The sequence below is a fragment of the Microtus oregoni genome, unplaced genomic scaffold (genome assembly GCF_018167655.1).
Source record: "Microtus oregoni isolate MIOR12 unplaced genomic scaffold, Mior012 000027F_ref0000203, whole genome shotgun sequence".
Lineage (NCBI taxonomy): Eukaryota > Metazoa > Chordata > Mammalia > Rodentia > Cricetidae > Microtus > Microtus oregoni.
Window position 1 is genome coordinate 28,036,112 of NW_024543086.1, and position 22,118 is coordinate 28,058,229.

Sequence of the window (22,118 nt, forward strand, 5' to 3'; positions counted from 1 at the left end):
TTCTCTTGGTGATTTTAGTGTCATTTTGTCAATCATGCATGGGACAGGCGTGCTCATTCCTGGAAATCCCATTTTTCCTTGAATACTTCCCCCTAAAATTCTTTGTGAGTTGATGCTTCTCGGGTTTCTCATCTGGGGATGACTGCTGCTACAGCAGACCCCGGGAGGTGTTCTGATTCAGAACTGACAGAATGGAAGGCAGATCACCCCTATTTCTATAACTATGTTTTGGACGAGATCGTTGGTCTTGAAAATATGTGCTTAATATATCACCTCTAGTTTTGTAAAGACAGGATGGATCTGGCTTGGTATTTGGCCTAGCTAGCATGATGATAAGTGTTGTTTTGGACTTAAAGATGTTTTGATGTAAAAGTTGGGGAAAAACATATTTGACTTTTTTTGTTGTTGTTTGCTGAGGTTAACGTTGGAGAAAGAAAAACTTGTTTGTTAGTATGGAAAAACGTGTTTGTTTTGATGTATCAGTAAAGACGGTTGGAGCAATTCGGGGACAGTCACTTGTGTGAAACTCATCTGGTGGTCGACACTTCATTTCTTCATGCTGAGGCCCCTTCCCTATCTCAAGTCCTGCAGCTGGACCGTGGCACTACTAAACGGAACTCCTGCTCCTACTGGTGACAGCCATCATGTTTTAAGCTTTGGCGTGACTGCCAATGGAAGCATTTCCAGCATGCCCTACCACTGTGGCAGTGGCCCTGGGACTCTCAGCTGAGCCAAGCACATGATTTGTACCTTAGGAAGGGTGGAACAAGGATGCAAAGACAGCAATGTGACGTGTACCCAGTGCCTCCCACCCAAGGCCACACACACAGCAAGTGGGTGCAGAGCCAGGGCCGCAGGGCAGGCACACAGATCCCCAGGACACACACCCGGATCTCCCCTCCCTTGTTCCTTCTGACTGCCAGAACCTTCCCCTGCAGCCTTCTGCTTGACTCTGGTGCTCCCTTACAGACTTCCAGTAAATTCTTATCTTAACCACTAGCCAGACTAAGATCCCGCCCTTTGCAACAGAGGATTCCATTCAAAGGCCACTTGACTGGCATACAACACCCTTCCCTTTACTCCCACTGGACCTGGTCAGAGACAAGGAGAGAGAGCTGGGTACGTACGTTCCGTCAAACTTCTCCATGCCATGGAAGAAGCTGATGGCGTCGGATGTGTTTCTCAGGTTAAAACACCCCTCATCAATACACTGGGCCGAGGTCTTGTCCTCGATGTCCCGCTCTAGGGCATGTTGAGCATCCCGGTTATCTCTGTAAGAAGAAGCACTGTGTGGTCACCCAGCATCCTCCACCCACAGCCGTCATTGTGCATCAGGTGGAGACAGAGCCCAGGGTGCAAACCCAGTCCTCAGACTTGTAGGAAAGAGCTGCCCAGAGGCTGCTCAGTTCTGTTCCCCCTTGGTGTCAACACCTCCTGCTCAGAGCCACTAGGGCTCGCTCCAGGACGAACACACCTGTTGCCTGAAAACAGAGATGAGCCAGACCAACAGGACGGCTCCAGAGGAAAAAGAGCCTCAACTCAAGCATGTTGGCCTGAGTCTGATCCCCGAAGTCACAATGGAAGAGAGAACTGATTCCTGAAGTTGTCCTCTGGTTTCCAAATGACATGCAAGTATATGAGAACACACACACACACACAAATAAAACACAAATTGGGGGAAAAAGAATGAGCCAGCATTTACTATAAATGGCCAGGTAACATGATGCATGCCTTTAATCCCAGCACTGGGGAGGCAGAGGCAGGAGGATCTCTGTGAGTTCAAGGCCAGTCTGGTCAACAGAGCAAGTTCCAGGACAACTGGGGCTACCCAGAGAAATCCTGTCTTGGAAAACAAAAACAAACAAAAAGGCCAAGTAGTCAATGCCTCAGGCTCTGAGTGGTGTTGATATCTCAGTTGCATCCACTCAACCAGCCACAAAGAATATGTAGGTTCCTGGCATGGCTTTGTTTTGGTAGTAAAAACACTCACCAGAGAATGTGAGTTCAGTTTCCAGCACTCACAGGCAGCTCACATCATTTGTAGCTCCAGTTCCATGAGATCTGATGCCTTCTCGGGCCTCTGAAGACACCAGGCACACACCTGGTGCACATATGTACACACAGGCAAACACTCATGCTCACAGAATAAAAGTAAGTCTTAAAACATCCCTGTATTTCTAAGAACAGATGGCAGGCCAGATTTAGAAGATTCCGAGCCATCTTTGGACAAAGTCTGTGTGGAGCCTCTTCTATCACAAACATACCACTGTGAAACGGAAGACGGTTCTGAACACCAGCGTTAGCGCGTAGAGAAAGCCCCTGCCTTCAAGTTGCTCGAATTGTATAACTAAATGTAGCCATCATGGTAAAGGGAACTGTGGGGACTCTAAAAAGACAGGACACAGTACAGTGGAGGAGTCATCAATGCAGGCAGAGGGAGCAAAACCTGAGGCCACCCGAGTCTGAGCTGCTGTCTGAGCCAGGCGCTCGTATCAAGCAGGAATCAGCACTACGGACAAAGCTGCGGAGGTGATCTCCAGTTAACACAAACGTAGAAAAGCTAGAAATAACCAGGTGTTCAGGGACTGGGGACCAGCTGAGATCAGGGTCTGGGGAGGAAGGGGCTGCTGGGTGTAGAGGAGACAAGGGGTGGGGGCAGGGACTTGAGCCTGGACTGTTGGAATCGGGGTTAAGCTTGGCCAAGGCTCCAAACTGCTGGCAACTGATGGGGGAAGGTCATTGGCTAATAAAGGAACTGCCCTGGCCCATTTTATTGGTTAGAGGATAGGTGGGACCCAGGATGGACATAGGCTAGAATCTCCCCGGTAAGCGCACCTTGGGGTGCTACACACAGATGATTAGAAATGGGCTAAATTAATATGTGAGAATTAGCCTAGAAGAGAATGGGCCAAGCAGTGATTAAAAGAATACTGTGTCCGTGTAATTATTTCGGGGCATAAGCTAGCCGAGCAGGCAGCCGGGTGCTGGGGACGCAGCCCTGCCGCACCCTTATTATTACAGGCAACCACTTTCACAATTTTCACCAAGTACCAAGTACCTGCTCCTTTGCTTATTCTTTCTATCTTTTCAAATGACACGTAAAATAGCAATGAATGCATTTGAAAGGGGAATTCAGATTCTGGTCCTTAAAGGAAAACAGTAACTCTCAGACCTAAATATACCAAGTAGACACTCCTAGTTTGCATCTAAGAAACCTCTAAACATGAACCTCTCCCTGTGTTCTATGTTGAGTGAAGGTGAGTTCTTGCTAATAACACGCAGACACCCCACCAGGACCCACCCTGGGACCTTGCATATTGAGCCAGGATAGCGAAGTAGGGCTTGTCTTAGCTGGTGAACTGTGGTGTAACAAAAGCCAGAAGGTAACAGGTCAGAGCACGGGGGTCGGCGGAACCTCAGAGCAGCTGGTACCAGTGCTTGCTGCCGCTGAGGACGAGGGAGAGGCCTCTGTTTGCCTTTATGGCATACCTCACCCTGCTGTCAGCCCACAAGGAAGGACCAAAGCTTGGCTCCTCCCCAGTCAAGAGGAACTTTTTCTATTCTTTTGGGGTGCCCATACCATGAGACCACCCCTCTTCCTGAAAGCAAATCTCAGTCCTGGCCCAGAAAGTCACAAGCCCTCATCTGTGACCACCTGAGCAGGTCAACGTTGGAGCCTCTCAGCAAGCTAGGTTTGAGCATCCCCACGTCGTAGGCCACCCTGCTGGCCATCTCAAGAAGGGCAGCCCTGGCTGTGCCCTCTGTGACAAGAACAAGCAAAGAAGAAAAACCAGCCGAGCGGCGTGCCCCTGGACAGGGAAGGGTAAATGCCAAGCGCCAGCACCATGGGAAGAAGCCGTCTCATGGGAGCAGAGGGGCCCCAAACCTGGCAAAGCACAAACTTCCCTTTAATTACACAAGAGGCCCCTGGCTTGGCATGATGCCAGTTTACATCATGGTCTAAGAACAAAAGCTGGTGCCTTTTGAAGACTCCCTGCTCAAGCGTCCACCAACACCCTTCCAGAGATGTCCCATTTTCTTGCCTTATTGCCTAATGTCACCAGGTGCTTCTCTTCCCAAGTTCAGACCTGGCCTGGGGAAGCCAAAGCTAAGTCGGGTGTCGGGAGGTTGGTGCCTTCTGTCGGGCCAACACAGTTGGGGATGAGCTATCTCCGGCGAGCAGATGAGCATCCCAGGACACACCCCCACCCTTCCCAGCCCACAGAGCTGGTGTTAAACATCTGACAGAATGCAAGGACCTCAATAGTTACTCAGAGACACGTGGATCCATCTGGCTGTTCCCCAGAAATCTGGGGAACCCACAAGCGATTCTGAAGGAGAAAGATCTCTTACCGCATCTGGAAATCGACTCGTTTAGCTAATTTTCTCATCTGATCTTGGCAACATTTTAGTAAATCTACTTCCTGAAATGAAAAAAGGAATGTCAGAAAGAGCTGGCATGGCGGGAAACAGCAGAGTGGGGATCCCAGCACCACTGAAGCTAAGAGTGGATGGTAGCGGCCTTGAATTCAAAATCTTCCTGCCTCAACCTCCCTAGTGTTGGGGTTGTAGGTGTGTGCCACCATACCTAGGTTTCTTAGTTTTCCTTCTCCTTTCCTCCCTTCTTCCTTCTCCCTCTCTTCTCTCATCCCCCCTTTCTCCCTTCCCCCTCCCTCCCTTCCTTCCTTTCATCCTTCCTTCCTTCCTTTTTCTTTTCTTTCCTTTCTCCCCCTCCATTCCTCTTTCCTTTCTCTCTCTTTTCTCTTTTCCACTCCCCTCTCTCATGAGCTAGGCAGGCAATTCTACCACTGAGCTGTCTTATCCCCTCTTCTTATTTTGAAACAGGAGCTCAGTGATTTGCCCAGTCTAGCCTTAAAGTCATGTTATAGCCCATGTAGGCCTTGGCTTAGTGATCCTCCAGCCTCAACTGCCGAAGTAGCTGATATTACAGGCATGTGATACTATATCTGGCTTATTTTTATATACTTAAAAATTAAAATAAAATTTATCACCAACTATGTGCAGAGTGCTCACAGATTATATTTCATTAAATTAAACCCACATCTGAATTGGTATACATTTACAGTATACAGTATATGCTTAATAAGTACTATCTTTATGAGTACCATTTGTCTAGCATATATGAAGCCTTCAGTTGTATTCCCAGCACTGTATAAATTAGATGTGATTGTGCATGTATGTAATCTCAGCACTCAAAAGGTAGAAGCAGGAGGATCAAGGGTTCAAGGTCATTTTCAGCTACACAGTGAACTTGAGGATAGCCTGGGTACCTGAGACCCTGCTTAAATGAGCAAAAATAAATATACACGGGTCTTTACTATTATTATCATGGTGCCATCCTTATGGTCATTTTGAAAATAATAAGATTGAGATCAAATATTCCCATTCTATTTCTGCTTCTCCCCATCCCTACACGAGGACACCAGTGCCCACTAGTGTTCTCTGAGCTATAACTCCACGGGGACATCACATGTGACTTCTGCTCCAGACAGGCCACTTAGAACCTTTTGACTAGCCAGCTGTCATCTCACCCACTCCCAGGTGGCACCTTACCCGGATAAGGTTTTTCTCAACGTTGTCATGGACAAGGTCTATTCCGATCCTTTTCTCCCGATTGTACAGACATTCCAGGGCTACCTATTAAAGCAATGGGAAAGAGTGTGTCCTGTGGAGGCCTGAGTAGAACCTGAGTGTAGGTGAGTCAGAACCTATGCCTTGTCTGCTCTTTCTGTGAGGTACCTGGGTGTCATCATTGTACTTGTGTGCCAGGACCACTGCAAGCCCATGTATTCAAATCAGGACAAGGATGTGTCCTGGGAAGTGGTATAATTGGGAGGGAACCTGTGATGCTTCACCTTGAACTCACCTTGATAGGGCTAAGAAACACCTAAAAATCAGGTGTGGTGTCATAGATAGATAGATAGATAGATAGATAGATAGATAGAGATGATAGATAAATGATAGACGTATAAGATAGATTTGATGATGAAGATAGATGATAGATAGATAGATAGATGATAAATGATAGATTATAGATAATAGATAGATAGATAGATAGATGATAAATAATAGATTATAGATGATAGATAGATAGATTATAGATAAATGATAGACGTATAAGATAGATATTGATGATGAAGATAGATAGATAGACAGACAGACAGACAGACAGATAGATGATAGAGGATAAATGATAGATTATAGATAAATGATAGACGTATAAGATAGATATTGATGATGAAGATAGACAGACAGACAGACAGACAGATAGGGGAGATCAACTCTCCATATGCCCATGAAGATAATTCCAGAGGTGACTGGCTCAAGAGGACATGGATCATCAATGGATTCAGGTCAGATGTGAGGTCTAGGGGGAGGAAGTAGGTCATGGGGAGTGTCTTAGGGTTTCTATTGCTGAAAAGAGACACCATGACCACAGCAACTTTTAGAAAGGAAAACATTTAATTGAGGCAGCAACTTACAATTTCAGAGGTTAAGTCCATTATCATCGTGGCAGGGAGAATGGTGACTGGGAGTATAGCAGCATGCAGGCAGCCATGGTGCTGGAGAAGGAGCTGAGAGTTCAATGTCTTTCACAGGCAACAGGAAGTGAGCTCAGACACTGGGTGGTATCTTGAGCATATATGAGACCTCAGAGCCCACCTCCACAGTGACATACTTCCTCCAACAAGATTACACCTGCTCCAACAAGGCCATACCTCCTAAAGCGCCACTCCCTTTGAGGGCCATTTTCTTTCATACCACCACAAGGAATATCTCTCACAAGCCCTTGTCTCTTCCTGTGTTTTGTCTTTGTTTCCTGTCGGCCAGGAAGTGACCAGCCTCTGCCATACATTCCCAGTGCCATGGTATTTGGTCAATCAATCACAATTAAAACCCTCTGACATTGTGAGCTGTTACTGATGGGTCTTTGATCACAGGAATAACACCCCTTCCCATTCTCTGCATGTTGTCCCTAAGCTTTCCCAAACCACGATAAAGCCAAGCTATCATTTTAGATGATATGCGTCAACTGCAGTCCTCCTATTTCTTGGGTTCAAACTCAGGCTTAGCCACTTCCTACTGTGTGCACTTGGACACATTGGGTGACCTCTCAGCCCCACTATGTCTTCATCCATACACGGGCTCAGGGTAGGCGCACTATCTCACCAGTCAGGTTTGTGAGCAGATTATGTCCACCTACACGTGTGAAGACCTCATGTAGAACCCTGTCTGGGATGGGACATCTTTACTGGTACCATCTCCTGAGCACCAGCACTGTTCTCTCTGCTTCCTGGCTGCAGACACCGTGTGACCAGCTGCCTCATACTCCTGCCACCATGCCCTCCCCACCATGATGGACCGTTCCCTCAAACTGTGAGTCAAAAATAAACCCTTTCCTCAGCTACTCTTGAAGGAATTTGTTATAGCTTGAGAAAAGTCAATGGATCCTGTGGTGGTGGTTTGAATGAGAATGTCCTCCCACCCCTAAATTCATATACATGAATTTACACACACACACACACACACACACACACACACACGCTTAGTCCCCAGTTGGTAAATTAGGAAGTGTGGCCTTGGTGGAGAGCCATTGGGGGTGAGTTTCTCCCTGCCTGCTGCCTGTGGTAGGATGTGAAGCCCTCCGTAACTGTTCTAGTGCCATGCCTGTCTGCTTCTCACCATGATGATCAGGGACTACTCCTGTAAACCTGTAAGCAAGCTCCCAATTAAATTCTTTCTTTTATAAGAGTTGCCTTGGTCATGGTGTCTGTACACAACAGTAGAGCAGTAACTAAGACAGTCTCTATGGCTATCCTTGTACACCTTTTTTTGGTGCTGTTCAAGTAGAAGGCAAGCTACGGAAAGGGGGCAGGGCCCTGTGAGACCAAGGCAGCATTACAACAGTCTCTGGCCTCCTCTCCAGGGGTCTTGGGGACCTGAGCACAACTGCAGGTCAGACAATAAGCTGTTTGTCTAAGGAAGTTCTCAAGGGACTGAGGGACAATGGTGATAAGCCACTTGCCTGTCTGTGACATCATAAAGGCAAACAGGCCCAACAAGGGAGCAGAAGGTTCTAGGAGCAAAGGCACCAAAGAGCTCAGAAAGGAGGGGGATCCAGTGACTTGCTGTCCAGGAGCTTGGAGGACCTCCTCTGAGCTCTGCTCGATTGAGAGGCTGGAGAAGAGCACGTGACCACACAGACAGCCCTGCTACAACAGGCTGCATTCCATAGAGCAAAGAGAACACCTTGAGAAATTAGAGATAGTTCGTCAGGTAAAGGCACTTACTGCCAAGCCTAATGACCAGATTTAGTCCCCAGGAACTATGTCGTGGAGAAAGAGAGGCCACCTTGCAAGTTGTCCTTTGACCTCCACATGTATATCATGGTGCACATTCATGAACACACACACACACACACACACACACACACACACACACACACAAATACTTAAAAGATGATAAGATTTTGATAAGGGATGCAATGAAAATAAGGTGACATTGTGGGGAGGGAGGAAAAGACAGGTAGTGACACGAGACATGAGAAGAACAGGCAAAGGCGAATAGGAATGAGGACGAGGCTGCTGCAGGCACAAAGACCCTGAGGTCAGAGGAACAAGAAAATTGGAGCAGAATGGAGAGGGGCAGACCAGAGCTTTAGTACAGGTTATGGAGGAAGGGGATTCAGGAGTTAAGATGTTAAAATGGGTCTGGGGCTATAGCTCCATTGGTAGAGTGCTTACTTCACAGTTCCCAAGTACAGATAGACCGAGTATGGTGGTAAATGTAATCCCAGTGCCTGAGAGGCAAAGGCAGGAGAACCAAGAGTTCAAGGTCATCCTGGGCTACATAGTAATTTTGAGGTCAGCCTAGGCTACATGAAGTAACACCTGTTGTGGTTTGAATAGGAATGACCTCCATAGACTCATGTGTTTGAATGCTTGGTTTATAGGAAGTGACAAAATTAGGAGGTGTGGCCTTGTTGGAGGAAGTGTGTCACAGTGGGGGTGGGCTTTAAAGGTTTCAGATGCTCAAGTCCAAGATCAGTGACTTGTTATGGGATATTATTTTAAAATGTATTACAATTGTTTATGCTGTGAAACATTTGTTTAATGATGCAAAGATGTGTTGCATTCTTTTTTGCTGCATTTGTTTTACTCTGTAAAGATGTGTTACTTTGGCTGTCTGAAACACCAGATGGTCTAATAAGGAGCTGATCAACCAATAGTGAGGCAGGAGAAAGAATAGGTGGGGCTGGCAGGCAGAGAGAATACAGAGAAGGAGAGATCTAGGAGGAGGAGGAGGAGCAAGATAGAACAAGGAGAGGAGGACATCAAGGGTCAGCCACCCAACTACACAGCAAGCCACCGAGAAAGAAGAAAGGTATACAGAAATAGAGAAAGATAAAAGCTCAGACGCAAAAGATAGATGAGATAATTAAAGATAAGAAAACCTGGTTACAAACAAGCCAAGCTAAGGCTTATTTATAAGAAACAATAAGACTCCATGTGTGATTGGTTTGGGAGTTGGGTGGCAGGCCCCCAAAGGGTAAAGAATTAAAAACAACAAACTACAGTGACTGATAGCTCTTTTCCCGCTGCCCTCAGATCCAGATGAGAGCTCTCAGCGCCTTCCCCAGCACCATGTCTGCCTGTACACTGCCATGCTTCCTGCCATGGTGATCACGGGGACTAAACTCTGAACTATAAGCTGGCCTAATTAAATGTTTTCCTTTATAAAAGTTTCTGTGGTCATGATTCTTGTCACAGAAATAGAACACTAAGAAGTTGGTACCAAGGACTAGGGTATTGCTGTGAGAGGCCTGACCAATGTTTTTGTTTGAAGGAATATAGACCTTGGGAATGTGGATTAGAAAAGCAGTTGAATGTTTTAAGTCCTGCTTAATGGGCCACCCTAGTAGGATCATGAAAGACAGGGGTGCTGAGGGTGATTCGGCCTGTGTGGGGCCTGACTCAGTTCCAAAGGAGAAGAATATTAGCATGTAGCCTAGAGACTGATCTTGTGATATTTTGGTGAAGAATGTGGCTGCTTTCTGCCCTTGTTCAAAAGAGTCTGCCCGAGGCTAAATTTAAGGATTAATTCTGTTGGCAGAGGAAATCTCAAAACAGCCTAGCATAGACTCTGTCATGGGGTTATTAGTGTTAACTCTAACGAAGATCTTTAATGAAAAGGAGCAAACTGAGACAGTAAAAATACAAAATGTACAAGATGAGGAGAAAAGGACTAGAAGTAAGTCCTGTATTCAAGGAAATAAATAGATTTAAAAAAAAATCCTTATGTTAAATGAAATAAAGGAGTGGTGACCTCAGGGCAAGACCCCACACAGCAAAACTTCCAACCTGTGAAAAGGAATTAAAGAGTGGTTTAGGTCCAAGCATGGTGGCGCACGCCTTTAATCCCAGCACTCTGGAGACAGAGGCAGGCAGATCTCTGAGTTAAAGGCCAGCCTGGTCTACAGAGCAAGTTTCAGTACAGGCAGACTTAGGTGTTGATGAAAAACAGAAAGCTGATGAAGATGTAAGTGAACAAGGGGGGGCGATGTTCCAGCCCCAGCAAGAAGCAGAACTCGGCAGCCTTATGGTCCTGGCTTTGGAGTCAAGGACAAAAGAAAGGGATTATGGGATCTTCCTCTGTGACTAAGGAAAGCTGCTGAGGCCAGGCATGTGTCAGGGGTGGCCCTGAATGGAGGCCTAAAAAGCTAATGCATGAAGCTATGAAAAAAGGTGAAGTCTGGGTTGCCTTGGAGACCCCAAGATGTTGGCAATGTCAGAGTCATGGGATTCCTGCCGAGGAAAGATGCTAACAGGGAGTGGAACCAACCCAAGAGAAGTGTGTTGCACTAACAGCTGAAAGAGGCCGGGATCTGAAGAGCGCTTTGGCATCAGACATGGAGATGCCGAGTGTGGAGTTTGCCCAGCTGGTTTTCAGTCTTGCTTTGGTCCAGTATTTCCTCCTGTTTGGAACAATAGTGTATTGTATATTGAAAGTATATGATCTGATTTTTTATTTTGTTTTTATAGGGGATTACAGTTAAGAGATTGCCATGAGTCTCAGGAGAGACTTTGGACTTTTAAATAGGGTTGAGATTGTGATAGTTGGACTGAATGCATTTTTTGCTTTATGATACGACTACAAGCCTTTGGGGGCCAGGGAGTGGAATGTGGTGGTTTGAATAGGAATGGCCCCCATACACTCATACACTACTAGGACGTGTGGACTTGTGGGAGAAAGTGTGTCACTGTGGGGTTGGGCTTTGAGGTCTCAGATACCCAAGCTCAGGCTCAGCGACCAACAGTTCTCTTCCTGCTGCCTGTGGATAAATGTATAGCACTCTCAGCTCTTTCTCCAGCACGGTGTCTGCCCGCACTCTGCCACACTTCCCACCATGGTGACAATGGAGTAAATCTCTGAACTGTAAGCCTGCCCTAAGGTTTCCCTTATAAGAGTTGCCATGGTCATGGTGTCTCTTCACAGTTATAGAAAATCTAACTAAACAACACCCCACAAAACACTTCCCTTCCAAAAGACATTAAATTTAAGGAAGCCTTCTCGGAGCCAGTGGGAGAAGGGTGCAATCTAGTTTGATATTTGGTTCCTGGGGTGGAGCCTGGGAAAAGATCATTGTTCCTGCTGCTGAGAAGCATCCTGGACTGTGGTAGCCAGGAGACAGGGAGAAGCAGATAGAATTCAGGTGTGTCTGGTTCCTGCCCAACCTGTGCACAGGCAGAGCCGGGCTTCCAGACCATTGGAGAGAATAAAGAGGGGAAGAGAGAACAATAGACTTCCCTCACACTGCTAGTCTCTGTCTAGCTCCTTAGTAAGGCGCAAGCCAGGGGAGGGAGGGAACAGCGGAGCACTCCCCAGATAGATTTGGGAGTTCCAGAGTGTTAAAGCTTTGCTGTGAGCGTTCCTGCCACTGTCCCAGCCTGGTGCAGACGCAACTGTCAGGTGTGGCGGGTTTCCAGGTGGCAGCCCCTGTATGCGCTAGTGAGCCCCAGGACTAATTCCCACAGCAGGAAGCAGACATTGTCCCTACCCAACAACCTCTTAATCCCTTCTGAACTTTCTCCTGGGTGTAGAGAAAAACATTCCCTTACCCAGACTCCTCTGTAGCCAGGAGGCCCCTATGAGTTCTCGCAAATAGGCTAACAGGAAGACATGATTCTGGAAATACGGCTATTCCTTGCTAGTGTGAGCCAGAGCCAACTGTCCTTTGCCCTAGCCCACTTCCTGCCTCCAATGAGAATATCAAATGCCCCTTCCTTTTAGTATTAGGGCAAAAGCCACATGCTGTGGGTGGCAGAGAGAGACAGAGAGAGAGAGAGAGAGAGAGAGAGAGAGAGAGAGAGAGAGAGAGAGAGAGAGAAGAGAAGAGAAGAGGAGGAGAGGAGAGGAGAGGAGAGGAGAGGAGAGGAGAAGCGAAGCCTTGTCCTGGCAGAGCATTGGGTCTACATTTGACTCTGAAATCCTCATCATGACCAAAACAAACTGTGTGGCTAAGTCATATGCAGCCCAAAGGCATCCTAACTGACTCAGGGGTAGGAGTCTCGGAGGCCAAGGGAGGGTCAGGAATGTCCACGTGAAGATATATATTCACTTATTCAAAAGTGTTCATTGACTCCTGCGGCCACCATGGAAAGCTGTATTCTCTCACCCCTTCTCTCCCCCCACACACAGCATAAAAACAAAAAACAAAACAAAAACCTGGAAATGGAACTAGCTTATGATCCAGCTATACCACACATAGTATGTACTTGAAGGACTTTATAGCTATATTATTCACAAGAGCTAAGAAATGGAGCCAGCCTAGATAAAGCATCTTGCTGGGGCCCCTCATGCGATGGCAGAGGCTGGTTGTCAGCTGCTCTGGCGTCAGCAGAGAGGCTCTGGGAAGGTCTGTGAGAATACTGACTGGAAGAGGAAGCTCCCCAGAGTGGGCAGCACCTGCTGAAAGCCCACATACGCAGAGGGTTGGAAAGAAACAGTGCAGCTTTTGCCTGCCTTCCTTCGTTCCTTGCTGGTGAATCCATCTACATCATCACAGCTGCTGTTACTCGGCTTCTTCAGCTTTCCAACATGGAGGCCCGCAACTCTCCAGAACCCCGCCCGCCAGGTACCCATCACCAGACCGGGAACGATAAGGTATCGAACCTATTGCACAAAGCAGCTGTAGGGCTCTCAGCACCTTCAGGCGGTCATTGCTTCAGTACCCAGCATGAATTGCCCAAGTCAATCCCATTAATTCCTCCGTGGTCTATATTCATTCTACTGGCTCCGCTCCACTAGAAAACCTCGACGAACACACCAAAGGAAAAGAGAAATTGACCCACTATGGAAAACTCCCGTCTGATTGAGGCTATTCTGAGTTGGCTGAGGGCTTTTTTTTTTTTAAGATTTATTTCTATTATGTGTGTGTATTTTGCTTGTTTCCATGTCTGTATGCCACGCGCATGCAGTGCCCTAGGAGGCCAGAAGAGGGTGTCTGATCCCCTGGAACTAGTTACAAGTCACTGCCACTCTGAGTTGCTGCCATGTGGGTGCTAGGAACTGAAGCCACAGGTCCTCTACAGGAATAACCAATGCTCTTGAGCCACCTCTCTCTCCAGGTTCCGATCATTTTCACCTTAAAATGTGATCATAAAAGACAATGCAGTTCAACCCACCTGCAAGGTGCCTGTCACCTTGACTCAACAACAGCAGAGGCAGCAGCAGTGTCTCCTTCCCCTACTCACCTGCAGGGGACAGTTCACCTCCTGGGCTGCGCACTCCAAGCGCTTCTTGATGGTGTCCATGCTGTTGTTCTCTGTCCGAAGCCTGTCCAGCTCATAGCACAACTCGGACTTCCAGAAGTCGATGTCGGATAGCCTCTGGCCCAGGTTCCGGGAGGTCCCTTCCTGCATCTGGCGCGTTAGCTGGTCCTTATCCTGCATGATCCGCAGGGAGTCGCCAGTCAGCCGGCTGGCCCAGAGTCGTGAGGCTTCTGCGCCCCTGATCTGCAGCTCATTGGAGCGGTCCCAGTCGCGTGGGGTGTAGCGACAGAAGAGCGCGGAGCGGAGTGAGGGCAGGATGGTGGGCGGACGCCGGGCGCCTTGGCATTCCTCTGGGCATGACTGGGTGGTGGCAATCTTGTAGAAGACGCTGGGTTTCCACGCATTCAGGTAGCGGTAACCGGGCAAATGATAGGGTTGGTAGCACTCCTGTATTATAGGGCCCTGCCCAGCAGGGGGCAGCATCTGCATGCCACAGTCTTTCTTGGGGCCACAGTAACTGGCTGTCTGAGTGGTTCCTAGAAACTCCATCTTTCCCCATCAGCCCCACGCGGGCAAAACTCTGCCCTAAGAGCCGGGGCATCCCAGGAACCAGGAGCCGCAGCGCCTCTGTGAGTCAGCGCTGGTGTCATAAAGCGCGGAGAGGGTCTCTGTGCTAAATCCTGTTCCCCAAGTTATTGGAGGCCCTATGAGCCAAATAATAAGCAATCAAAAAGCCAGGCGGTGGTGGCGCACACCTTTAAACCCAGCATTGGGAAGGCAGAAGTAGACAGATCTCTGCGAGTTCGAGGCCAGCCTTGTCTACAAGAGCTAGTTCCAGGGCAGGCTCCAAAAAGGCAATCAATAAAAAGAAGTGCGCTTAGTGGCTAAAGAGACTGGGTGATGGTTAAGAGCAAAGGACCCGAGTTCCCAGTACCCACATCACAACTTCCTGATTCCTCTGGCCGCATGCACAAATGCACATAATGTAAAAGAAAATAAAAATAAGGTTTTTAATTCTTTCTTTCTTTTCTTTTCTTTTTTCCAGTTTGACAACCCATGGGTTTGGGGCTGAAAGAAACGACAGGTGTCTGTCATTCTGAAACAACAAAGTCTGCCTTTCTAGAGCTGAATCAGCAGCGGGTGTGTGTGTGTGTGTGTGTGTGTGTGTGTGTGTGTGATCTAATGTGGTCCACATTTCTCTCCTTGGGATCAGCTGAGCTGCATAAGCTGCCTGTCTTTCCTTGTGCCTGCAATTTCAGAACTTGGGAGGTGGAAGCAGGAAGGAGGTGAATGCAAAGCCATCCTCAGCTATATGTGTTTTTGTTTAGTTTTGAGACAAGGTTCCGTGTACCTGGGCTAGCCTCAAACTGGCCTCGTGTCTGAGGATGACCTTGAACTTCTGATTCTCCTCTGTGACAGTCCTAAATGTTGACATTACTAGTCTTATATGCCACTGCTCAGTTTGTGCGGAAGTTGGAGCCTGGGGCTTCATGCGTGCTACGCAAACATTCTACCAAGCTCGTGGTTCATGGGTTTAAGGGTAGCCTGGGTTACTTGTGCTATTTTAAAATGACCCTCGCACAGCGCAGAGTGGCGTTCAGTGGTAGTGTTCGCACCAGCAGGAAGTATCTTGGTGATCCTAGACTAAGGGTGAACATTTAGATGGCAAAGCCTAACAACGCAGAGTCACTGCTTTTGCATGACATTCCAGGCAAGTAAAATGGGTCACCGAAGACAAGTCAGTTTCACAATCCACAGCTTTGGGAATGCAAAACCGGCCCTTTGGTCAGTCTTCCTGGCATAGTGAATGGGTGAAGGGGAGTTAAGAATTTGGGAGAGGGTGGGAAAGTGGAGATGGAGCGACTCTGTTTCTGATCATGGAGGAGAGCACACAGCTGTTTATACTTGTCAAACCCCAGAGAACGTTCTAGTAAAGCTGAATCAGGGCCAGTGAGGTGGCTCAGTGGATAAAAACACCAAGCCTAATGACCCAGTTTCCATTCCTGGGGCCCATGTGATGGAAAGTGGGAAGCAACTTCTGCAAGTTGTCCTCTGACCTCTGCACAAGTATTGTAGCATGTGTATGCATTCCCTACACACACACACGTTATACATAAATTATACTTCAATGCACTTGAATTTTAAATATGGAGGGAGGACTTTGAGCCCCAAGAGGCTGAAGCTATGCTTGTTTTTTTTTATAATTAAATCCCAGCATCCTGTATGCTATCAAACATCTAAAACAAGACCCTCACTTCTCTGAGAATTTTGTCGCACTAAGGACCCTCCTCCACGCTTAACTGTTGCATTGAACCTAGAATGGGAAGATGCTGGCCGGTGGGCCTTACTCTCTCTGGGAATGTAGAAGAGGACCCTGGTGGTTCTGGTCGACGGGTGTATCACTCAGCTTCAGGGACTATACCAAAACACCTGAGACTGTGATGGATCATAAAAGGCTTAGTTGGGCTCACAGTTCTGTGGATGCCAGTAGATAATAAGTATCCCATTGCTTTTGGCTCCTGACAAATGGTCCCCCAAAAAGACCACACATCCTGACTACAGTGAGTGGAGAGAAGAGGAATACTGCCTATACCAAGAGCAGGGGATCAAAGAGGAAGAAGACAGAAGGAGCAAATAACCCTCTTCAGGTACAGCCCCTGTCCCTAGGTACCTTTCGTTAGGCTCCACTTCCATCTCTAACAGTGACATCCGAGGGACCAAGCCTTCAGCATGGGCTTTAGGGGACACTCAATATCTGAAATACAGCAAGAGTGTTGGGAGCTTGATGGCGTTTTTCTCCCCAGTTCCCTACAAGGAGTGCACATGAGCAGCCAGGGATGTAGGAGATGACATTTATTAGGCACTTGGGTGGAGTGCTGTTTTACATTTGCCAATATATCCTTTCCTTGGTTAACTACAAGGAATGCTCAATAGGATGGGCCAGCCAGCGCTGGTCTGCAGCATCTACCTTGTGGGATCCCCTAAGGCAATTGTTTTCAACCTATGAGTCGTGACCCCTTTGAGGGGTCTAACAACCCTTTCCCAGGGGTCACCTAAGACCACCAGAAAACAAAAACATTTGCATTATGATTTATAACAGTAGCAAAGTGACAGTTATGAAGTAGCAATGGAATTTATGCTTGGGTCAGCACAGCAGGAGCATCAGGAGGTTGAGAACCACTGCTCTAAGGGGAGATGCCACTTACGATAGGTGCCTCGCAAGGGCCAGGGGCCCAACAAAAACACTGCAAAGATTCTGTGCATCTGGGCACAGTGTGAGCCCAGGCCTGGGAGGAAACTAGGGACAGAGACAGAAGAGGCACTTTGTGGCCTCCACAGGGCAGCAGGGCCAGATTCCCAGAGCTGAGGCTGACGACCCTTCCAGAGTGGGGCAGAATTTTCTGTCACCATGGGCTGCCGTGGTTCTTAGCGTTGTGCGGGCACTTCCAGGGATCAGCACAGAGTGGGCAGTGACTGCAGCGACCACTGTAGCTTGACCTCTGCAAACCTGTCCTGGAGGCACCTGAGGGATAATATGAGATCAAAGCAAGGAGAGCCATGCTAGCAGATCAGGACCTGGGAAAGGCGCCACAGCTGTGTGCCATCTGCTCAGAAGCTGGAAATGTTAACACACTGAGAGCAGACACTTTTTCTTTTCAAAATCCAAAAGGAAAGGATAGAAAATTCTCTACCCACTTTGATTCTGTTTTCTGATTATTTTGATGATAGGCTGGGGAGCATCTCCACCTACTGGCTGATTTCAGGATTCTCTCCCTTCTCTCTCTCTTATAATAAAGATAAGAGAGAGAGAAGGGATATATATATATATATATATATATATATATATATATATATATTGGATGGGGAGGAGGAGGAGGAGGAAGAGGACAGGGTATGCAGTGCTATAGGGCACACACGAATGTCAAAGAACAACTCGCTGGAGTAATTTCTCCTCCGGCTCTCTGGGTCCTGGGGATTGAATTCGAGTTCTTGGGTTTGATGGCAAAGGGCCTTTACTGCTGAGCCATCTCAGTCCTCCTCCTCCTCCTCCCTCCTCCTCCTCCTTCTTCTTCTTTTTTTTTTTTTTTTTTTTTTTTTTTTTGTAAGACAGGCTTTCACTCTGTAACCTTGAACTAGCCGCTCAAATTATAGGCACTAGTCACCACACACTGGCTCTTTTCCTCCTTCCCCTACTATATCGCCTTTCTCTTTCATTTCTTCTTCTTTTTGAAAAATCATATATTTTTATTCTATGTGTCTGATTGTTTACCTGCATATATGTCTGTATGTGTACCACATGCATGTCTGCTGCCCTTGGAGGCCAGAAGAGGCTGTTGGGTCCCCTGCAACTAGAGTTACAGAGGGTTGTGAGCTGCCACGTGGGTACTGGGAATCAAACCTGGATCCTCTGCAAGAGAAGCCGGTGCTCTTGGGTGTGGAACCATCTCTTCAGCCCCAAGAGCAGCGCTTCTTAGCCACACCTGCCCTGCAGAACGAGGAGCTGAGCTTGCTTCTCTCTGCCGGCTTCTAGCCTTCTTTTGTCCACTCATTCACCGTGTGATGGGAGTAGCTTTCCTGCTACTGGCCAGTCTCCCTTTTGTAAATCAGACTTCAGGACTTGATCTCTCCACAGCTCTCCTTACAAGCTCTGGCTTGATGTCCTTTTAAATTTTTAAATGGTGTTTTGCCTGCATGTATGTCTCTGTGTATGAGGGTGTCAGACCTTGGAGTTACAGACAGTTGTGAGCTGCCATGTGGCTGCTGGGACTTGAACCTGGGTCCTCTGAACCATCTCTCAAGTCCTCCTTTTAAATCTTAAAATAATAAAAATACAAATAAAAGTTCTTAAGTTGTATTTACTTAATGTCTGGGGGCATGGTGGCTCTTTTTTTTCCACCGTGCATGTCCCAGGGACAGAACTTAGGTCATGATGCTAGGTGGCAAGCACCTTTATCCAAACTTTATCCATCTTGCCAAACCCCCAGGGTTTGATGATCCCTGGCTGACTTCCAAAGCAAAAACCTTAATTCTTCCCATTTTGCAGATGAGAAAACTGAGACTTAGGGACGGGAAGTCATTTATGCTATTCCACCTTAGACAGTTGGGGGTCAGTCTTGTATATATGTCTGACACCTAGCAAGAACCCACAACCCTGAATTATCTTCCTTCATCCTCTTAACCTATCTTCACCCAGAAGTCACTGCCCCAAACCCTTAAAAGTTTTGTGGTTATGCACAGACCCTACCCCAAGACTCTGGCTGACAGGTTTTCCAGGAGGAAGACCCAGGGCTTAGCAGAGAACTTGCACTATTACCCAAGGGACTAGAGTGTCTGGGTGGGGAAGCCCTGCCTACAGAAGGTAGACCCAGGTCTTCTAAACCCTTGAACACAAATGAAAGCCTTAGCAATTTCAAAACATAGGGCTGGGGTATAGCTCAGAGGGTAGAGTCCTTGTCTAGCGTGCAGGAAGCCCTGGATTCAATCCCCAGCACCACAACCAGATGTGGTTGTACGTGTCTGAATCCCAGCATTGGGGTGGTGGAGGCAGGAGGATCAGGGGTTCAAGGTCATCCTTGGCTGTCTGTTGAGCTCAAGGACATCAGAGAGAGCCTATCTCCAAACGAAACTATGTATCAGGTTAATTTGCTACATAGCACCTGGTGACAGCTACCTCGGAGAAATGGAAATCGGCTGCTCAGATCGACAATTGGCTTGCCATCCTAGTACAGGAGTGCCGTTTTCAGAGATAAGAACCAGGAGCAGGACGCAGCTTGAGAGTCTGTGAGCACTGGTTGTGCTTGCAGGTCACAAAACAAAGGATGCACAGCAGGGAGATGAATGGAGCTGGAGCCGAGGCCAAGACACATTCCACCAAGGATACACAGGCTCACTCACCCAGACAGTGCCTAGCAGTGACCCAAGAACAGAGCCTCCAGTGGGCACAGGCCTTTGGACAGCCCTGCGGATCTGGGAGGATGGTTCAGTTGGCGAGGAGGTTGCTACCTGAGCAGAGGGAACTGAGTTAGAATAACCACATTCGCCTGTAATCCCAGCCCTACGGTGGGTAGAGACAGGATCTCCGGGCTCACTAGTCAGCAGTCCAGCCAGTTCAGTGAGAGACTCTGCTTTAAAAAATAAGGTGACAGGCTAGTGAGGTGGCTCAGAGAGTACGGGTCCCTGCCACCAAGCCTGACAGCCTGAACTCAATCCTGGGAATCGTGGAGGAAGAACATTCATTTCTGAGAGCTGTGCTCTGAATATGCAGCACACACTAAATAAACAAACACAAAACCTTGAAATAAAACAAGGTGGAATATGAGTGACAGCACCTGATGTCGACCTCAGGCCTACACACACACACTCACACACACACACACTCACACACACACACACACTCACACACACACACTCACACACTCACACACACACTCACACACACTCACACTCACACACACACTCACACACACACTCACACACTCACACACACACTCACACACACACACTCACACACACACTCACACACTCACACACACTCACACACACACTCACACACACACTCACACACACACTCACACACACACTCACACACTCACACACACACACACACACACACTCACACACACACTCAACTCTGCCCTGCCTAATAGAGTAAGATGATGTGGGATTTCCTCTGTATGCTGTGAATACCATTGGTTAATAAAGAAACTGGCTTGCCCTGATAGGGTAGAACAGAACTAGGGAGGAAAAACTAAACTGAATGCTAGGAGAAAGGAGGCAGAGTCAGAGACAGATGCTGAATGAACTTTATCTGGTAGGCCACAGCCACGTGGTGATACACAGATCAATAGAGATGGGTTAAATTAAATATAAGAGTTAGCCAGAAATACACTTAAGCTATGGGCCAAACAGTATTGCAAATAATATGGTTTCTGAGTGATTATTTTGGGGCTGAGTAGCCGGGAACAAGCAAGCAGCCTCCTACAGCAGTAAGACACAGACTTGGCTCCTCCACTTAATTTTTTTGACTTGCACAATCTGCTTTGAACCCTGGGTTCTGACTGCCCTCTGCTTAAGTAAGAAAGAATGGAAAATTCCATCTTGGACGACACAGGTATTCGGTGAGAAGAGGAAACCTTATTTTCTGCTACTTTCTAGTGTATCACGCTTGCTCACTTTTCCAGCCTTCTAGGGAGGAAGCAAGAGAGAAGACGGATACGCTGATTGTTGAATTGTATGGAACATGATGAGTCCTTTGACTTCACTGAAAACAGCCAGTTAGGCAGAAGCCCTGCTGGTCTGGTGCCCAGGGACATCAGTGAGGAACAACCCAAGGAGGCCTGTGTCTGGGCTCTGCAGTGTGGCGGAGTGAAAATCATCCCATGGTCTGGAAAGTTCCAGAAGAACCTGCTGTGTGACAAGCCACTGAACCTTTCCAAGTCTAGTAAAGAGAGAACAGTTTGCTTCTTGCTCTGCAATAAAGCAGAGTTAAGAGCTCACAGCCTCTGTCAGATGTAATAAGAATCCTGGGGTCTTGTCACTTCCCTTGATGACAGATGAGTCCCTCTCTGGCCTCCTATCTGTCCTTACTGGCGCCTGTTGTTCATTTTGAGAAGCCCCAGTCTCTCACTTGTCCCATGCAGAAAATGATCTGAGACAGCTATACCTTTGGTTTTGAGTGAGTTTACTAAGTATACAGCAAACAGGAGTTAAAGAACAAAACAACAAACAGCACGAAGATAAGAAAGCACGGGATCAGACCTGGCAGCAGAAAGGCACCGGACAAGCCCTGGAAACTGAAGCAGTCAGCTGGAACTTACAGTCCTGGTTGACAAAGAGGGTCCCGGGCAGAAGGTCTTCTCCTGAGTGAGATTTCCAATCAGCAGTGTCCCCATGCAGGGGAATGTTTACAGCTGTGGAGTTGCAGAGATATCCTGACTACAGCCAGCTCTGCAGGGGTGGAGCCGCAATAGGACAGCTCAGCACTGGAGGGAATGAGTCCTGACTTATGGGGAAGCCAGGCTACCTGAAGCTGACTTGCGGTGGGGGATGATCTGTCTCCCCACAGGATATAGCAATCCTGCTCTTCTCCCGGAGAGCGGCCAAAGCTGAAATCTGCTCTGTTCTCCTAAGGGAACATCCTAGAAGTGCTCCCTACTTCTCCAGCTTCTTTTGCTAAAAAGGAAGCCCCTGCAGAAATGTAGCAGCAGCTGCAGATCTGGCTTCTGCCCCAGCAAAAAGTTGTTACTTCCTTGCTCACCCACCCTTGTGGAGTGGCCAAGTAAAGTTCTTCCATTCTGTTCTGCTCCACCTTGCTCAGCCCCCCTA

The 22,118-nt window shown here is 47.7% G+C and overlaps 1 protein-coding gene across 1 annotated transcript in view; it reads right to left on the minus strand.

Moving 5' to 3' along the window:
- Tekt5 (tektin 5) overlaps positions 1 to 14,342 on the minus strand; it is a 36,629-nt gene extending 22,287 nt beyond the window's left edge. The window contains exons 1-4 of the mRNA XM_041676418.1: positions 13,776 to 14,342; positions 5,575 to 5,658; positions 4,354 to 4,424; positions 1,128 to 1,271 (exon numbers count right to left, since the gene is read on the minus strand). Coding sequence (XP_041532352.1) covers positions 1,128 to 1,271; positions 4,354 to 4,424; positions 5,575 to 5,658; positions 13,776 to 14,342 — 866 coding nt within the window. The remainder of the gene's footprint in view (positions 1 to 1,127; positions 1,272 to 4,353; positions 4,425 to 5,574; positions 5,659 to 13,775) is intronic.
- Between the last annotated feature and the right edge of the window lie 7,776 nt (positions 14,343 to 22,118).